Source organism: Dendrobates tinctorius, unplaced genomic scaffold (genome assembly GCF_039654945.1).
Source record: "Dendrobates tinctorius isolate UK_male_01 unplaced genomic scaffold, ASM3965494v1 ptg000016l, whole genome shotgun sequence".
Classification (NCBI taxonomy): Eukaryota; Metazoa; Chordata; class Amphibia; order Anura; family Dendrobatidae; genus Dendrobates; species Dendrobates tinctorius.
The window spans coordinates 7,624,728-7,639,963 of NW_027361684.1; the positions used below are offsets into that span (position 1 = coordinate 7,624,728).

Consider the following 15,236-nt stretch of genomic DNA (forward strand, 5'->3'; position numbering starts at 1 on the left):
CCAACATTAGGTGGCCCCTCACACTAACCCAAACCATGACTTTACTAACCCTAACCCTAACCCTGACCCTAACCCTAACCCTAACCCTGACCCTAACCCTAACCCTAACCCTGACCCTAACCCTAACCCTGACCCTAACCCTGACCCTAACCCTAACCCTGACCCTAACCCTAACCCTAACCCTGACCCTAACCCTAACCCTGACCCTAACCCTAACCCTTAACCAAACCATACTAACCCTAACCCTAACCCTGACCCTAACCCTAACCCTTAACCAAACCATACTAACCCTAACCCTGACTCTAAACCCTAGCTAACCCTAACCCTTGCCCTAAACCCCCTTAACTAACCCTAACTCTAACCCAAACCTCTAAATTCCATTGTCCAACTAATGGTAAAAAAAAAACGCATGCGCAAAAAAACGCATACATAAGCATGCCAATGCACACATATGCGCACCCATAGACTTATAATGGGTGTCTTGCTGTAAAAAAACGCATTGCGCGCGCATGTGTTTTTTTGAGGCAAGTCGGACGCCCAAAAAATGCAACAGGATGCATTTTGTGCGCCCGAGCGCATACCGCAAAAAAACGCATGCGCGGAAAAACGCATACAAACGCATGTGTATGCGCACATAAGCGCATCCCATGCAAAGTATAGGGGAAAAAAACGCATGCGTTTTTTAGCGCTAAAATCCCGCGAAAAAAAACGCAAGTGTGAAACCAGCCTCACTATGGTCAATCGGTCAGATCTTTAAAGAATATTTTCTATGAAACAGCGGAGCAATAACTGGTTGCAGTCATCCAGGCCTTGGTTCATGATGCCTCCGGTTTTGGCGAGTCAGGTGACAGGTTCCCTTTAAGGTGAATCTGTCAGCAACTTTTTGCTATTTAATGTGAGAGCAGCATAATAGAAGAATAAGACTTAACCCTGTTAGATCTACATTAGACAAAACAGGTATTTTATGAAAGTATCAATAAGTGATACATCCCCTTAAATCAGCCTTTCTTACCCTATGTTATGCTGCTCACAGATTATATAGCAAAAACTGCTGACATATTGCCTTTAAGCAGGATGCGAGAGGTAAAAAAAGAGGCTACAAGCTCACCTCACTAATTTTGTCTTAGAACGTTCCAAGCATTTGAACAATAGAAGGTACATGACATGCAAAAACTGGGCAGCAATTGTAACAACAGTATCTCAGGATACATTTGCAAGCTTTTCTTTTAGATTTATACTATGTATTTTTAACTACCGACTGTACAGCCACACTCTGGGAGATTGCTTGTAAATGCCAAAATGAAAGTTTGCATACTACTGGTGATTTTACTGCTGGGTGGCCGATGAACTATGACAAAAATAAATTGTGCAGACCTTAAAGAAAGTATGTGTGTGTATACATGACAAGTGCGATGTGGGTGTTCTAATTGTAATCAGTAAGATGGATTTCACGCAGAGCAAAGCATTACAGCACACATGCAATATTTTGTTCTAAGGAAAATAAGAATTCATAGTTTGTTGACACTCGTATAAGTGAAAATAAATCTACTAAAAGATCTTCAGAAATTTTCAGTCTCTATAAAAGGAAAAACAGAACTTTATACGGTTATTTGACTTTTGCTTACAATTAGAGGTGAGTGACTTTGCCTTTTTTTGGGTCGAGTCAGGTTTCCTGAAACCCGACTTTCTCAAAAGTCGGGTCGAACGAAATCGGCCGATTATCGTGAAAAGTCGAAGGCCGACTGAAGCACGAAGCCCAATGCAAGTCAATGGGGAACCAAGGTCGGCAGTGAGTGGAGGACAGGAAACACACCTACAGTTCCCATTTTAATGCCAAAAACATCAATTCTTATTACTTAAGCTTGTCAACCTTAATTTACTTTATAATAATGGTTAGGCATTGAAAACTGGGGGTTATTTGGCTAAAGTTGTGGGGGGGGGGTAGGGCTGGCTCCAGATTTTCGTGGGCCCTGGGCCAAAGAGTGTCACTGGGCTCTTTTAACACATGCCACAATTCATGATCCTATGATACGGCAGAGAAATAGCGGTATAGTACAATGAAAAATACTTCACTTCTTACATCTCATGACTGATATCCATTTTAAATTCTCCAATAGCTCCAAAAACGGACAGTATATTACTCCATACAGTATTATGGACACCGCATAGTGCGCTATACAGAGTAATGAGGCCCATATATTTCTCCATACAGAATCATTGGTCCCATATAATGTTTGAAACAGTATATGATGAGCTCCACATAATGCTACAGGATATGGTGGTCCCCATGGATGAAGCTCCACTGTGTTATGGGCCCAAATAATGCTCCATATATAATGGGCCCCATTTCTGATGCTCCAGTGCATAATGGGCCCTGTAAATGCTGCTCCAGTGTCTGATGTCCACCTTTGGAATGCTCCAGTGTATGGTGGGCCTCATATCATTCTCCAGAGTATAGTGCTCCCCAAAAATAGCTGTTCCAACATTGAAAACAATTAAATAAGTCTCCTCACTAGGGAATCCCTGTACTAGTCTGGACTCCTCGTTGTCCCCATCTTCCATCTCACTGCACTTGGACTGTTTAGGCAGAGGGCGTACAGACGTGATGTCATCGCACTCTCTGACCAGAATGTCACTGTCAGGAAACGCGGAAGATGTCACGGCGGTGGAGCAGGCAGAGCTAAGTATTTCAACTTTGCAAGTGCTGTGATCCTGAGCAAGCAGGGGGGGGCCCACTCGTTGGCGACGGCACTGGCACAGGGCCCCTCATAGTACGGCGGTGTGTCTGACGGCGGGCCTCCCACCCGCAGAGACACTTTTGCGTACTATGAGGGGCCCCGTGCCAGTGCTGTCGCCCATGAGTATGCCCCCCACCTGCTCAAGGAACCTGTACTTTCATCTGGACCTTCCTCTTTGACACCGTGTAAGGTGGTATAGTATGCGGGAAGGGGAACCTGAATTTCATCAGGGTCAGATTCTGGCTGTGTAGAGTGCGAGGGGAATGTAGTGGTCTGGGTCAATGTACCAGCAGAATCATCTAGCAGTGGCTGGGCATCAGTGCACTTGTGGCGCCCCCAGGAGTACGGTGGCCACAGTGGCGCCCCCAGGAGTACGGTCGCCACAGTGACATTACCTTCCTCCTAGGGATTGTGATGTCATGCTTGGGAGCAATGAAGGATCTCTCTAGCAGTTAAACCAACACACAACACAGTTCCCACTCCAGGCCAGCAGGGAGACCTCTGAACCTGACTGCTGAGGAGCTGCTCTCTGTGGTTGGGAGGAGGTAAGTTAGGGCAGTCTGTGAAGGGAAGGGGAAGTGTGTGGACGTGAGAAGGGGAGCTGGAGGATGAGCAGAGTTAAGGCTCACTCCTAGCTAGAGCGCATGGTTGGGATTCCGGTCTCCGAGTTTGTAGGGACACTGACGGTCCTGCAGCAGAAACCGGAGGAAGTAGCAGCTGTAAATGCTCTGTTCCCAACTATGGCTCGGAGGCCCCAGCAGCAACGTGTGTGAGCCAGAAGGAAAAGGCTATGGCTGCCTGCCATACGAGAAAGTTCCAAAAGAGAGTAAACAGGGGGAACTTCAGTGAACTCAGTACTGCGAGTACCTCAGATAAGTGCTAGAACGGAGGCCACACTACCTATCTGCAGAGAGAGAATTCCAAATTTGCTTCCAGGCTGACCAACTCCTTCTCCATCTGTACTCTGGGTCCTGGACGGCACTTGCCAAGTACAGGTAAAGGAACTGCACGACTGTGTCTGTCATCTTTCTCATGCGCCTGACGCACGGCTCTGCTACAACCTGCAATGCACACCATCTACCAACTCTTTCATCTGCCCTGCGACTACAGCCCTACCTGTGCAGGGCTTCTACATTTTAGCTGCACCACAACATCTGTCCCAGAGAAGCGACACCGCAGCGTGGGTCAATCGGATCAGAAACCACAGGTGGCGTCACGTATCATTCACCTATAAACGTTATTCACCCCTTTGCATGGACACCGAGGGCCAAGGAACGGGTCATCACCACCAACGTGACACATCCCTCTGAGACACCGGCCCGGTACCGATTAACCCCACTGCCCTGGCTGGCCACCCACACTCCATGTCAGTTTCATCTTGGACTGGGGAATTCACGATTTGAATTGCTAACCCAGGCATGGTATGTGAAAAGAGCTTCATGGAGTAATCGGTAGTGTGGCCTGCCACATCCTTCACTTTTGGTAGGGGTGAAGGACACAAGGAAAAGTGTTGATCCTGACCAGGAGCCTCCACTGACAACTCAGTGCTTTTATTTTTTGAAACTTCAGAAGAGGAGGCGAGAGAGCTGGAGGCTGTGTCAGCAATGTAAGCCAAAACTTGTTCCTGAAGTTCCGTCTTTAAAAGTGGTTTACCTACTCCCAGAAAAGAGAGCCTTCGAGGCCTTGTGGAGCCAGACGATGACACAGGCTCAACACCTCCTGCCTTAGGTGCTATTGTGCTTTTGCCACTACCAACAGATGCAACACCACCACCATCGGGACCAGCTGGCAACCCCCGCTCACTTCCATGGCATCTTCCACCATACTTCCTCATTTTTGTTAAAATGTACCCAAAATACCACCAGCTATATGGTACTGTAAAACAAGGTAGAAGGTGTATCTACTATTGGTGAAAATTTGAATCTCACTATAGATTTGAGGACGCTGAACTATTGTCTCAGGCCCAGTAGAGATTACACCTCAATGTAACAGGCTGAAATTGGATGGTGTATGACAAGGTGGAGGGTGTCTATAGGATTGGTGAGAATTTGAATCTCACTATAGATTTGAGGACGCAGAAGTATTGTCTCAGGCCCAGGAGAGATTACACCTCAATGTAACAGGCTGAAATTGGATGGTATATGACAAGGTGGAGGGTGTCTATAGGATTGGTGAGAATTTGAATCTCACTATAGACTTGAGGACGCAGAACTATTGTCTCAGGCCCAGGAGAGATTACACCTCAATGTAACAGGCTGAAATTGGATGGTGTATGACAAGGTGGAGGGTGTCTATAGTATTGGTGAGAATTTGGATCTCACTAGAGATTTGAGGACGCTGAACTATTTTCTCAGGCCCAGTAGAGATTACACCTCAATGTAACAGGCTGAAATTGGATGGTGTATGACAAGGTGGAGGGTGTCTATAGTATTGGTGAGAATTTGGAACTCACTAGAGATTTGAGGACGCTGAACTATTGTCTCAGGCCCAGTAGAGATTACACCTCAATGTAACAGGCTGAAATTGGATGGTATTTGACAAGGTGGAGGGTGTCTATAGGATTGGTGAGAATTTGGATCTCACTAGAGATTTGAGGACGCTGACTATGATGCTCTCAGTCCAAGTATGGATGCAGGCAGCCTAATAAGCAGGACTGCTGCACACACAAAAGGGTGGAAAAATGAATGCTTGGTAACTGTGCAGAAAAGAGGAAGAAAAGTATTTTTGCTTTTAAAAAAGCAGTTTGCACAGCAGTGTGCAAACAGCAATGCAGCTATCAGGGAGCCTTATAAGGCAGCCTAATAACCAACAGAGCTGATGCACAAAAATAGAGCCTCCCCTGTCACTGCACACAAAGTGTTGGGTTGTAAGTGGAAATCGCTAACAGCAGAAGCAGTTATTTGGTTCTTCTTCCCTGCCTAACGCTCTCCCTTATTCTGAATCAGCAGCAGCAAACTCTCCCTAATGCTAAGATCGGCAGAAGTAAGATGGCGGTCAGTGTGCATGCCCTGGCACTGGCCGCCTCGCCCCTTAAACTGTTTCAAATACTAATCTATTTCCGTTGCCAATGCTCCGGTGTCCAATCTCTTCAACGCCTCTGATTCTCAGTGATGTCTCAGTCCAGACTTCGCACTGATGTCACTACAGCGCTACCAGAGAGTCAAGACGCTGAGGAGACCTGAGCGGAGTAGCAGACACTTGAGGCTGGAGCACTGGTAGCAGAGAACAGGGAGAGGTGAGTATTTGGTTATTTATTTTTGTAGCATAATATGGGGCCATTATACTGTATGGAGCATTAATAAGGGGGCCATTATTCCGTATGGAGCAATATACGGGGCCACTATACTTCATGGAGCAATATATGGGGCCATTAAGTTGTATGGAACAATATATGGGGCCATTATTCTGTAAGAAGCAATATATTGGGCCACTATACTGTATAGAGTAATATAGTGGGCCATTATACTGTATGGAGTAATATAGTGGGCCAATATATGTATGCTGTATGTAGCATTATATCGGTTCATTATACTGTATAGAGCATTATATGGTATGGAGCAATATATGGGGCCTATTATTCGGTATATAGCATTATATGTGGTCATTATACTTTATAGACCATTATATGGGGCCCATTCTGTATGGATCACAGCACAATTTCTCCATCTCCCCTGCTGCTGGTGTCGGCAGGAATAGCACTGTATTGGAGTGATGTCTGAGTGCAGTGCGATGTTTTACACACACCTATAGACTTATATGAAAGAGTTTGATCCAAATTTGTCATGTAATCGCAGTATGCTGCGTTTTTTTTCCTGTCCAATCACGATCAGAGCAGGAAAAAAAAGCCATTGAGATTAGAAGCATCGGATTAAATTGGTACAAATGCAACCCGATTTTTTAAGTGGGAGCAAGTCCTAACTCGTGTTCTTATCACTGTACATAAGACAAATCATCAGTCAGGTCTGACAGAAATCCATAAAGCTTAAAGGGGATATCTGGTCTTATACTACAACTGCATTCTATGTGACCACAGACTTATGAATCCTCACACTGCGCCCGGTGAGGATTCTTCAGTGTCGGTGGGTGGTCATGTGACTTTAAGCATAAGACTTTTATACTCCCAGCAATATTCTGACTAGACTGTTTCCGGCCTCGGTCAATATACTTGCAATTGCGATAGGCTGGGCCCATCAAGTCAGCACGTGACTGCATGTATGGAAATCACATGCCTTTTAATAGTGAGGAAATTGCATTATATGAATAACATAGGATATTTAGGAACTCACCGAATAACCCTCCGTTTTCTTTTGGCACCATTTCAATAAAGCATTTCTTTTTGAGCCTCCATATTCTCTGGCTAAGGCAGCCAATGGGTCTTTTCTTTCCACACTGAAAATGAAAAATATTTATATAGTACCAAATATAAAAAGTAATAACATATCTACACATCACTTTTTGATAAAGAGATGTTAGAATTTTCTGCCCTGAGAGTACAATATAGTAATAAAAATTGATACACTATGTGCCATACAAGTCTGATATATGCAGTTCTCATCTCTGGATCCAACAATACAGGGTCTAGTTTTGTAATGTATATTCCTCCTCTAGAACCCACACATACGTTCAGAACAAAACATTCCCCTGACCCCATGTCAAATCCAGACAAAGAATAAAAGGAGAGGTGGTAATGCAGGGCAGCTCCTCTGCTGCACAGCAGTAGACAGAGGGCCACAAGTACATGACCACTTTGCAATTCCTTTTCTTCCTGGAGGCGGCAGCTGGTGGCCTCTTAAACAGGCAAAACTAGGCATCTATCAAACAGTTTTAGAAAACTGGAAGATTAAGGCCAGGATCACACTACCATGTGTGATGCGAAAAACTCGCACGAGTTTCTCGCATCAACACCCGGCACTGCCGCCGGCACTCAGGACCGGAGCTGCAGCTGCATGTATTTCTATGCAGCCGCAGCTCCGGTTCCAAGTGCCGGCGGTAGAGTCGGGTGTTGATGCGAGAGACTCGTGCAAGTTTCTTGCATCACACACAGTAGTGTGATCCCAGCCTACTACATAAAAACACAAATACCTGACGGTCTGGGTACTAACTAGATGAGTTTCCTTTCTTATAGAAATGTATAAAAGTACAAGCTCAGTGAGTCAGGCATCACACAAAAGACTCAGCTGTATTTCTTTGCTCTGACATTATCTACAGATTTTTCAGGCCCTAATAACAAGATGATTTCAAAGGAGTGGTAAGTCCCACTACCAACATACTCACCATTCTACAACAATCCAGGCCTAGAAAATAGCACTAGGCCATGTTCACACGTTGCGTTTTTGATGCATTTTTTATGCCAAGTTTAAGCTGCTTTAAGTTGAGTTGCAAAACAAGGAACAACCCATGATGTGGGATTGCACTGTTTGAAACAATTTGTGTATGAGGCTTTTCCCTGTCTGAGCCTCTGTTCCCTACAAACCTTCTCAGTCATGGGAATTCTCTACACAGACGGTTTTAATATAGTGTACAAATCTTTTTTTGAGCAGCAGTTGAAAGCAGCTTTTAAAGCAACATGAACTAGGGTTTGAAACTGCACAGTAGCATAGTGTTTGGGAGAGAATGAAATATAATGAGGCAATTAAATATATTGAAAACAAATCATAAGAACTTTGGAATGCCTGGAGGAAAATTCAATTAAAAACGTTAAATTACTCTTTAACTTTTGAAATATATAATATATCACATACTTTCCTGCTACAGGCTTATAATATAAAAAAAAATGTAAAATAAATCATGGGAACACGAAAATCCTTAGTGGCGGCCCAGCTAATGCTCCTTAAGCTTACGTTTTGCTCAAGGCATTAGAAATTTATTGGAAAGTCATAATATCCCAGTAAATTAATTTCCTTCAATTGAACTTGGACAGGCGTTAAGATCTGATTAGATATTAGCCCACACAAGACACTGACTGGTCTAATTACAGGTAGAAGACATACGGTAGATAAAAAAAAAAAAAACTTTCCTACAAAACATTATATTGACTACAGCAAGTGTTAGGAAAGAGAAAAAGAAATAAAAGAGGAATATATCAGCATTGGTGAAGGAAATATATTTTAACGATAAGGCTCATATCTAGTGTTGAGCGATACCTTCCGATATCGGGAAATATCGGATCGGATTGGATCGGATATCGGATATCGCCGATTCCGATACCGGAAACCAATGCAAGTCAATGGGACACAAATATCGGAATGAAAATAAACCCTTACTTTCCTTGTAGGTTAATTCTACATGAAGGAAAACAACTAAGAATAATGTAGAATGTATTGGGGGAGGTGGAGGAGACATTAAAGGCATAGAGGTTTAGCCCAATCAAATGGAATAGCAGGAATTTTTTTTTTTTTAAGACGTTCGGAGTTACAAAGATATTGACTATGTTAAGCTTTTTTATATTTTGCCAGATATTTATGTTTCACTACTTCCATGCTCTTCACCTTCTTTTTTACTTCTCCCACACTTTCTCCTTCATCATCCTCTTCAGGGTCATCTTTTTGGTCTTCTTCGGGGTGGTCTTCAGGGTCGTCGTCTGCAGGGGTCGTCGTTTTCGGGGTCGTTGTCTTCTTCGTGGTGGTCTTCAGGGTCGTCGTCTCCAGGGTCGTAGTGTTCGGGGTCGTCGTCTTCTTCGGGGTGGTCTTCAGGGTCATCGTCTCCAGGGTCGTCGTTTTCGGGGTCGTCGTCTTCTTTGGGGTGGTCTTCATGGTCGTCGTCTCCAGGGTCGTCGTCAGGGACATCCAGAGTGATTACCAAAAACCATTTCAAAAAGCTTGAACTTGGAAATGTAGCAGAAGGTACAAGAAGGCTGAGGAACTGCTGAGAACCAGCTGACGGTACTGGAACCTGGATGGGTAGCCGAAGGTACAAGAGCCAATGGAACTACCGAGGACCAGCTGATGGTACTGGAACCCGGTTACTAAGCAGGAGGTACCTGTGCCAGAAAGCACTACAAAGGAGCAGCAGACGTTGGTGGAACTCGGATACCGAGAAGGAGGCACCTAAGCCAAAGGCTCTGCCTGGAACCAGCTGACGTTACTGGAACCCAGGGGGACATATTCAAGATTGACTTCCAAAGAACCAGCTAATGGTACTGGAACTCAGATAGGCAGCAGAAGGTACACGTGGAAAAAAAAGTTGCAAGGCCGCGAGCCGGCCGGAGTTACCGAAACCCACAGTCCTACAGGGGGAGCTTGTCCTATTGGCACTACAGAACCAGCCTTCTTTGCCAGATCCTACAGCCCACATAGGAAGCACCTAAACTGCAGGCACCATAGAGTCGGCTAACCCGACCGCAACACGACAGGACAACGTATTGGAGGCAAAGTGACGTTGACACTACACGGAAACAGCTGGCGTGCTGGAACCAGGCTGGGCAGGAGGGAGTACCCATGCCAACGACACTTCTGAGCAGCAACTGGCGGTGCTGGAGCCCAGGGATTACAGTAGAAACAGAGTGTAGCCAGAGGCCTAATTGGAGCAAGTTTAATATCTGTAGTAGTGTGAGTGTGGTCGGAGCAGGAGATATTGCCGGACACACAGCAGGGGATCAGCTGACGTTACTGAACCCCAATAACACTGGAGCATGTGTTGACTGTGCAGATGGCACTTCTGAGCAGCAACTGGCAGTGTTGGAGCCCAGGGATTACAGTTCAGATGGTAGAAACATGAACACAACAGGAGACCTGGATACATTTGCCAACCAATTATTTAATCTGGAAGAGGACTGGCAAATTCAGGTGAGATCCAGGCCTTGTTCATTTTCAGAAAAGTAAGCCTGTCAACGTTATCGGAGGATAGTCGCATGCGACGGTCTGTTAGTACACCACCTGCGGCACTAAAGACGCGTTACGATAATACACTAACAGCAGGGCAAGCCAGCACCTCCAATGCATACTGGCTAAGCTCTGGCCATGTATCCAGCTTAGAGACCCAAAACTTGAAGGGGGAAGAGCCGTGTGGAAGAACACTGAGAGGGCAAGACATGTAGTCTGTCACCATCCATCTGATGGAAACATTGCCTCCTGCTGACTGGAGCCATCTGCGATTGTGTAGACATTTGTGGCAGGGACACAAAACTTTGCCACATTTGGCCATACTGGTCTTGCCTTGTGCTGAGGCGCTGCTTCTGCTCCCTCTTTGTGCAGAGCTTCCTCCACTGCCTCGACGCACTGAGCTGCTTTGTAAAGCACTAGCAGCACTGCTCTCGGGTTGAATGGAGAATATGATGGAATGCACCAGTGTGTCTTGGTACTCCCGCATTTTACGCTCCCGGTTCAACGTGTTATGAGGCTTTGTAAGTTGTCCCGGTAGCGAGGATCTAGGAGGGTGTACACCCAATAATCAGCCGTGCTGAGAATGTGGGCAATGCGGCGGTCGTTTCTCAGGCACTGCAGCATGAAATCAACCATGTGCTGCAGACTGCCAACTGGCCAAGAAACGCTGTCCCCTGCTTGAGGCATCATCTCTGCCTGCTCTGCATCACCCCACCCTCACTCTACATACTGACTACTAGAGCATTGTGTACCTCTCTCCTCTGGACAGATGTCTTCCTCCTCCATTGACTCCTCCTCATCTTCCTCACAAAGTGTCCCCTGCCTAGGCCTTTGTGAGGAACCACGTTGCGCAGACTGTCCAGAAGCAGATGACATTTGTGACTCCTCATCCTCCACCTCTTCCACAACCTTCTCCCTTAGTGCTTGCAGTATTTTTTCAAGCAGGCAGTTAAGGGGGATAGTCATGCTGACTAGTGCACCATCTGCACTCGCCATCCGCGTGGAATCATCGAAGGCACGCAAAACTTGGCAGATGTCCTTCATAGAGGCCCACTCAGTGGTGGTGAAGTGTGAACGGCGCGCCGTGCGACTTGTTTGCGCCTGATGCAGCTGGTACTCCATTACTGCTGCCTGCTGCTCACACAATCTCTCCAAAATATATAACGTTGAATTCCACCTGGTGGGTAGGTCACATATGATGCGATGTTCCGGAAGGCAGAATCGGCGCTGCAGAGCTGCAATGCGTGATCTTGCCATGCTGGAACGCCGCAAGTGAGCGCACTCTATGCGGACCTTGTGCAGCAGTGCATCAAGATCCGGATATTCCCTCAAAAAACTCTGCATGACCAAGTTGAGCACATGTGCCACACATGGGATGTGAGTGAGGTTGCCTAGTCCCAGAGCTGCCACCAGATTTCGACCATTGTCACACACTACCATGCCTGGCTGGAGATTCGTTGGCACAAACCACACGTCGCTCTCCTGCTTGATGGCATTCCAGAGCTCCTGCGCTGTGTGGCTTCGATTCCCCAAAGAAATTAATTTCAATATGGCCTGTTGACGTTTGGCCACGGCTGTGCTCACATCGGTTGTAACAGGTAAGCATTCACGGGTCCATGTGGAGGCAGACTGTGACGGCTCCTTGCAGCGCTGATTCAGAGGAACTGGAGTATGAGGAGGAGTCAATGTGTACAGACTGGATTCATGCAATCCTTGGAGTTGGCAGAACACGTACAATGCCACTCTCAAGATCTGTGCCCGGCTCCACCACATTTACCCAATGGGCAGTGAGGGAAAGATATCGTCCCTATCCATGGTTACTGGTCCACGCATCGATGGTCAGGTGGACCTTGCTACTGACAGCGTTTAGTAGTGCATGTTTAATTTTTCCCTCCACATGCTTTTGCAGGGCAGGGACGGCTTGCCTGCTGAAATAAAAGCGGCTGGGCACGTTGTATTGTGGGACTGCCAATGCCATGAAGTTACGGAAGGTGTCAGTCTCCACCAGCTTGAATGAGAGCATTTCAAGGGACAGTAGTTTTGCAATGCCAGCATTCAGAGCCTGTGCTCGGGGGTGGTTTGCCGAGTATGGGTGCCTTTTCTCCCATGCCTGTGCTACCGATGGCTGTAGACTGGCCTGGGAGTATGAGGATGACAGGGAACTTGGTGCTGTTGGTGGAATGACACTGTGTCTCTGTACAACAGTGCCAGAGGTTCTTCCATGGCAATCCTGTGAGGAAGCCGAACCAGCTGTGTGTGAGCTGGAGGAAGAGGCTACAACACGAGCTGAAGAGGTGGTAGGTGGCGCTGTAGGTTGGCCTAGGTCTTCAGTGTGTCTTTGTAAGTCCACCACGTGCTTGGTCCGCACATGTTTTCACATATTTGTGTTATTGAGGTTGCTGACACTTTTCCCTCTTTTCACTTTCTGATTACACAGCTTGCATTTGACAAAGCAAATGTCATCTGCAACTGTGTCAAAAAAGGACCAGGCACTGCAAGTCTTGGGAACGTCCATTTTGGGTTTTGGAAGAGGCATGCTCCTAATGGGTGCCGAAGTGGAGGCGTCAGGCAACCGAGTCTGCCCCCTCCCTCTCCCTCCTTTTTTGGCCGTTCGGGGAATTTCTTCCTCAGACCACCTTCCTGTACCTCATGCCATGATGGGTCAAGGACCTCATCATCTACACTACCCTCTTCAAACGACTGCTTCTCCTGGGTAGTCTCGACAGCACAGTACGCACCAGAAAGTGGCATCTGAGTCTCATCATCAGATGCGTACTGAGGTGTGCTGACCATAGGCGCTGGCCCACCCGCCTCTTCAGAATCAGAGAGACAAAGCTGTTGCGCATCACTGCATACTACCTCTTCTTCAAATTCTCGAATGCTGCTTGGCTGGGCCCCTCTGTCCAAGCCAACAGATTCAGAGAACAGAAGTAGAGATGGCTCCTGTCCAGGGCTCTCTGACTGCCTGGGCAATTTGGCAGGCGGTGAAGAGACAGATGGGTGCTCTTCAGTGCTCTGAACCTGAGTGGATTTGGAACTAATTGAAATCGATGCGTTAGCTGCCATCCATCTGACAACGGCTTCAATTTGTTCGTCCCACAGCAGTGGGGTACGGTGAGCTCCTACAAAGCTGCGCATAAAGGACTGGGAAAGCTGGGGGATGCTGAGCCACTGGTGCCCGCAGCAGGCACCGAATCCCCACGTCCTCTCCCTGCAGAAACTCCACGCCCACAACCACGTGCCTTACTCCCTGCCTTCTTCATCTTGGTAGACTGATAAAGATAGGCAGAAAAGTACTAAGGGCTTAGTGTGCTTATTCCTGAACAGCTGCTAACAGGTATAAGAAACACTAATTTTATAAAGTGTGGACTAGACTTTAATATGAGCTAATGTGGCCTACACAACTGTAAAGTGGAGTGTTTGGTGAACTTTATTAACTTTTTATTTTTTCACAAAAAGACACTGGATGTGCCCAAAGATGTAAAACCGATAGTATCACAAACTTTTTGTAGCTATTACAATGCAGGAAGGTAACCTACAATGCAATAGATGAGGCTCCAAAAAATAGGCTAATACTAATCTGGCTGGGGCTGCAGGGCACAAGCCAGCAGAAAGGCTCCTCTATCTACTCCTATATAGTGTTTGCAAATATTCTAGCTGGATACGGATGGAACCACACTAATAGGAGACATCTGGAAAAATGAGCAGCACTAATGCAAAAAAGGACAATGTATGAGGCAGTGACGCACGCTGAGCGGACTACAACCGGAGGTGGCTGCAGAACACACTACAGCACTCACACACAGAGACCTCGCAGACAGCCGTGAACAGCGCTGCAAGGCAAAAGAAAGCTACAGCGGTTGATAAAGTAGCCTGGGTAAAGCACAATATAGCAAATCACTAGGTCACACTGTCCCTCAGAACAGCAGTGTCCTATCCCTAACTGAATTCACAGCAGAGTGAACCCAAAATGTCAGCGGCGGCTTTTATAGTGCATCATGACATCATTTCAGCAGCCAATCACAGTCATGCCAGTAGTTACATGCCTAACATGCTCTAACAGGATGTGCCCACACTTCTTAGGATCCTCATTGGCTGAATAAAATCAAACTGGCTCAATGCATTATGGGAACTTCCGATTCCAGTATTCGATATAGTAAAAGTATCGGAACTCAGTATCGGAATTCCGATACCGCGAATATTGGCCGATACCCGATATTGCGGAATGCTCAACACTACTCATATCACATTAAATATTACATCAGAAATATATATTTGGATATTGTAATATAAAGATTAAAAACACTATTCCTATACAAACCCTGATGAAGGATTAACTCCGAAACGTGCATCGGGGAGCACATTTGTGGGACGTGCTGGACCTTATAGGTATATTATTCAATTTTGGCATTCTTTATTTAAGCATTCATTTTATTCCTAACGCTTTGTTTGCACAGTTATGTATTGAAGCCTTTTTGCACACTGCACTTTAGCAAGTAGTAGTTTTATCTAATTTCTATATTGATGCACGGCACTTCACATATAGTGCCATGGTTTAATTTTGCACAGCAATGTATTGCAATTTTCTTTTTTGCACAGGCACACTGCACTTTTATTAAGCAGTGTTTTATAAATTAGAAGCTGATTTATGTTGCACAGTTACACTGTTTATGTAACT

At 46.0% G+C, this 15,236-nt stretch overlaps 1 protein-coding gene across 5 annotated transcripts in view; it reads right to left on the reverse strand.

Annotated features, from left to right (window-relative positions):
- The window catches only part of SPECC1 (sperm antigen with calponin homology and coiled-coil domains 1), a 490,142-nt gene that overhangs the window by 90,016 nt on the left and 384,890 nt on the right, over positions 1-15,236 (reverse strand). For all 5 annotated transcript variants that reach the window (XM_073565376.1, XM_073565374.1, XM_073565375.1 and 2 more), the window contains one exon: positions 7,025-7,127. In XM_073565376.1, coding sequence (XP_073421477.1) covers positions 7,025-7,127 — 103 coding nt within the window. The remainder of the gene's footprint in view (positions 1-7,024; positions 7,128-15,236) is intronic.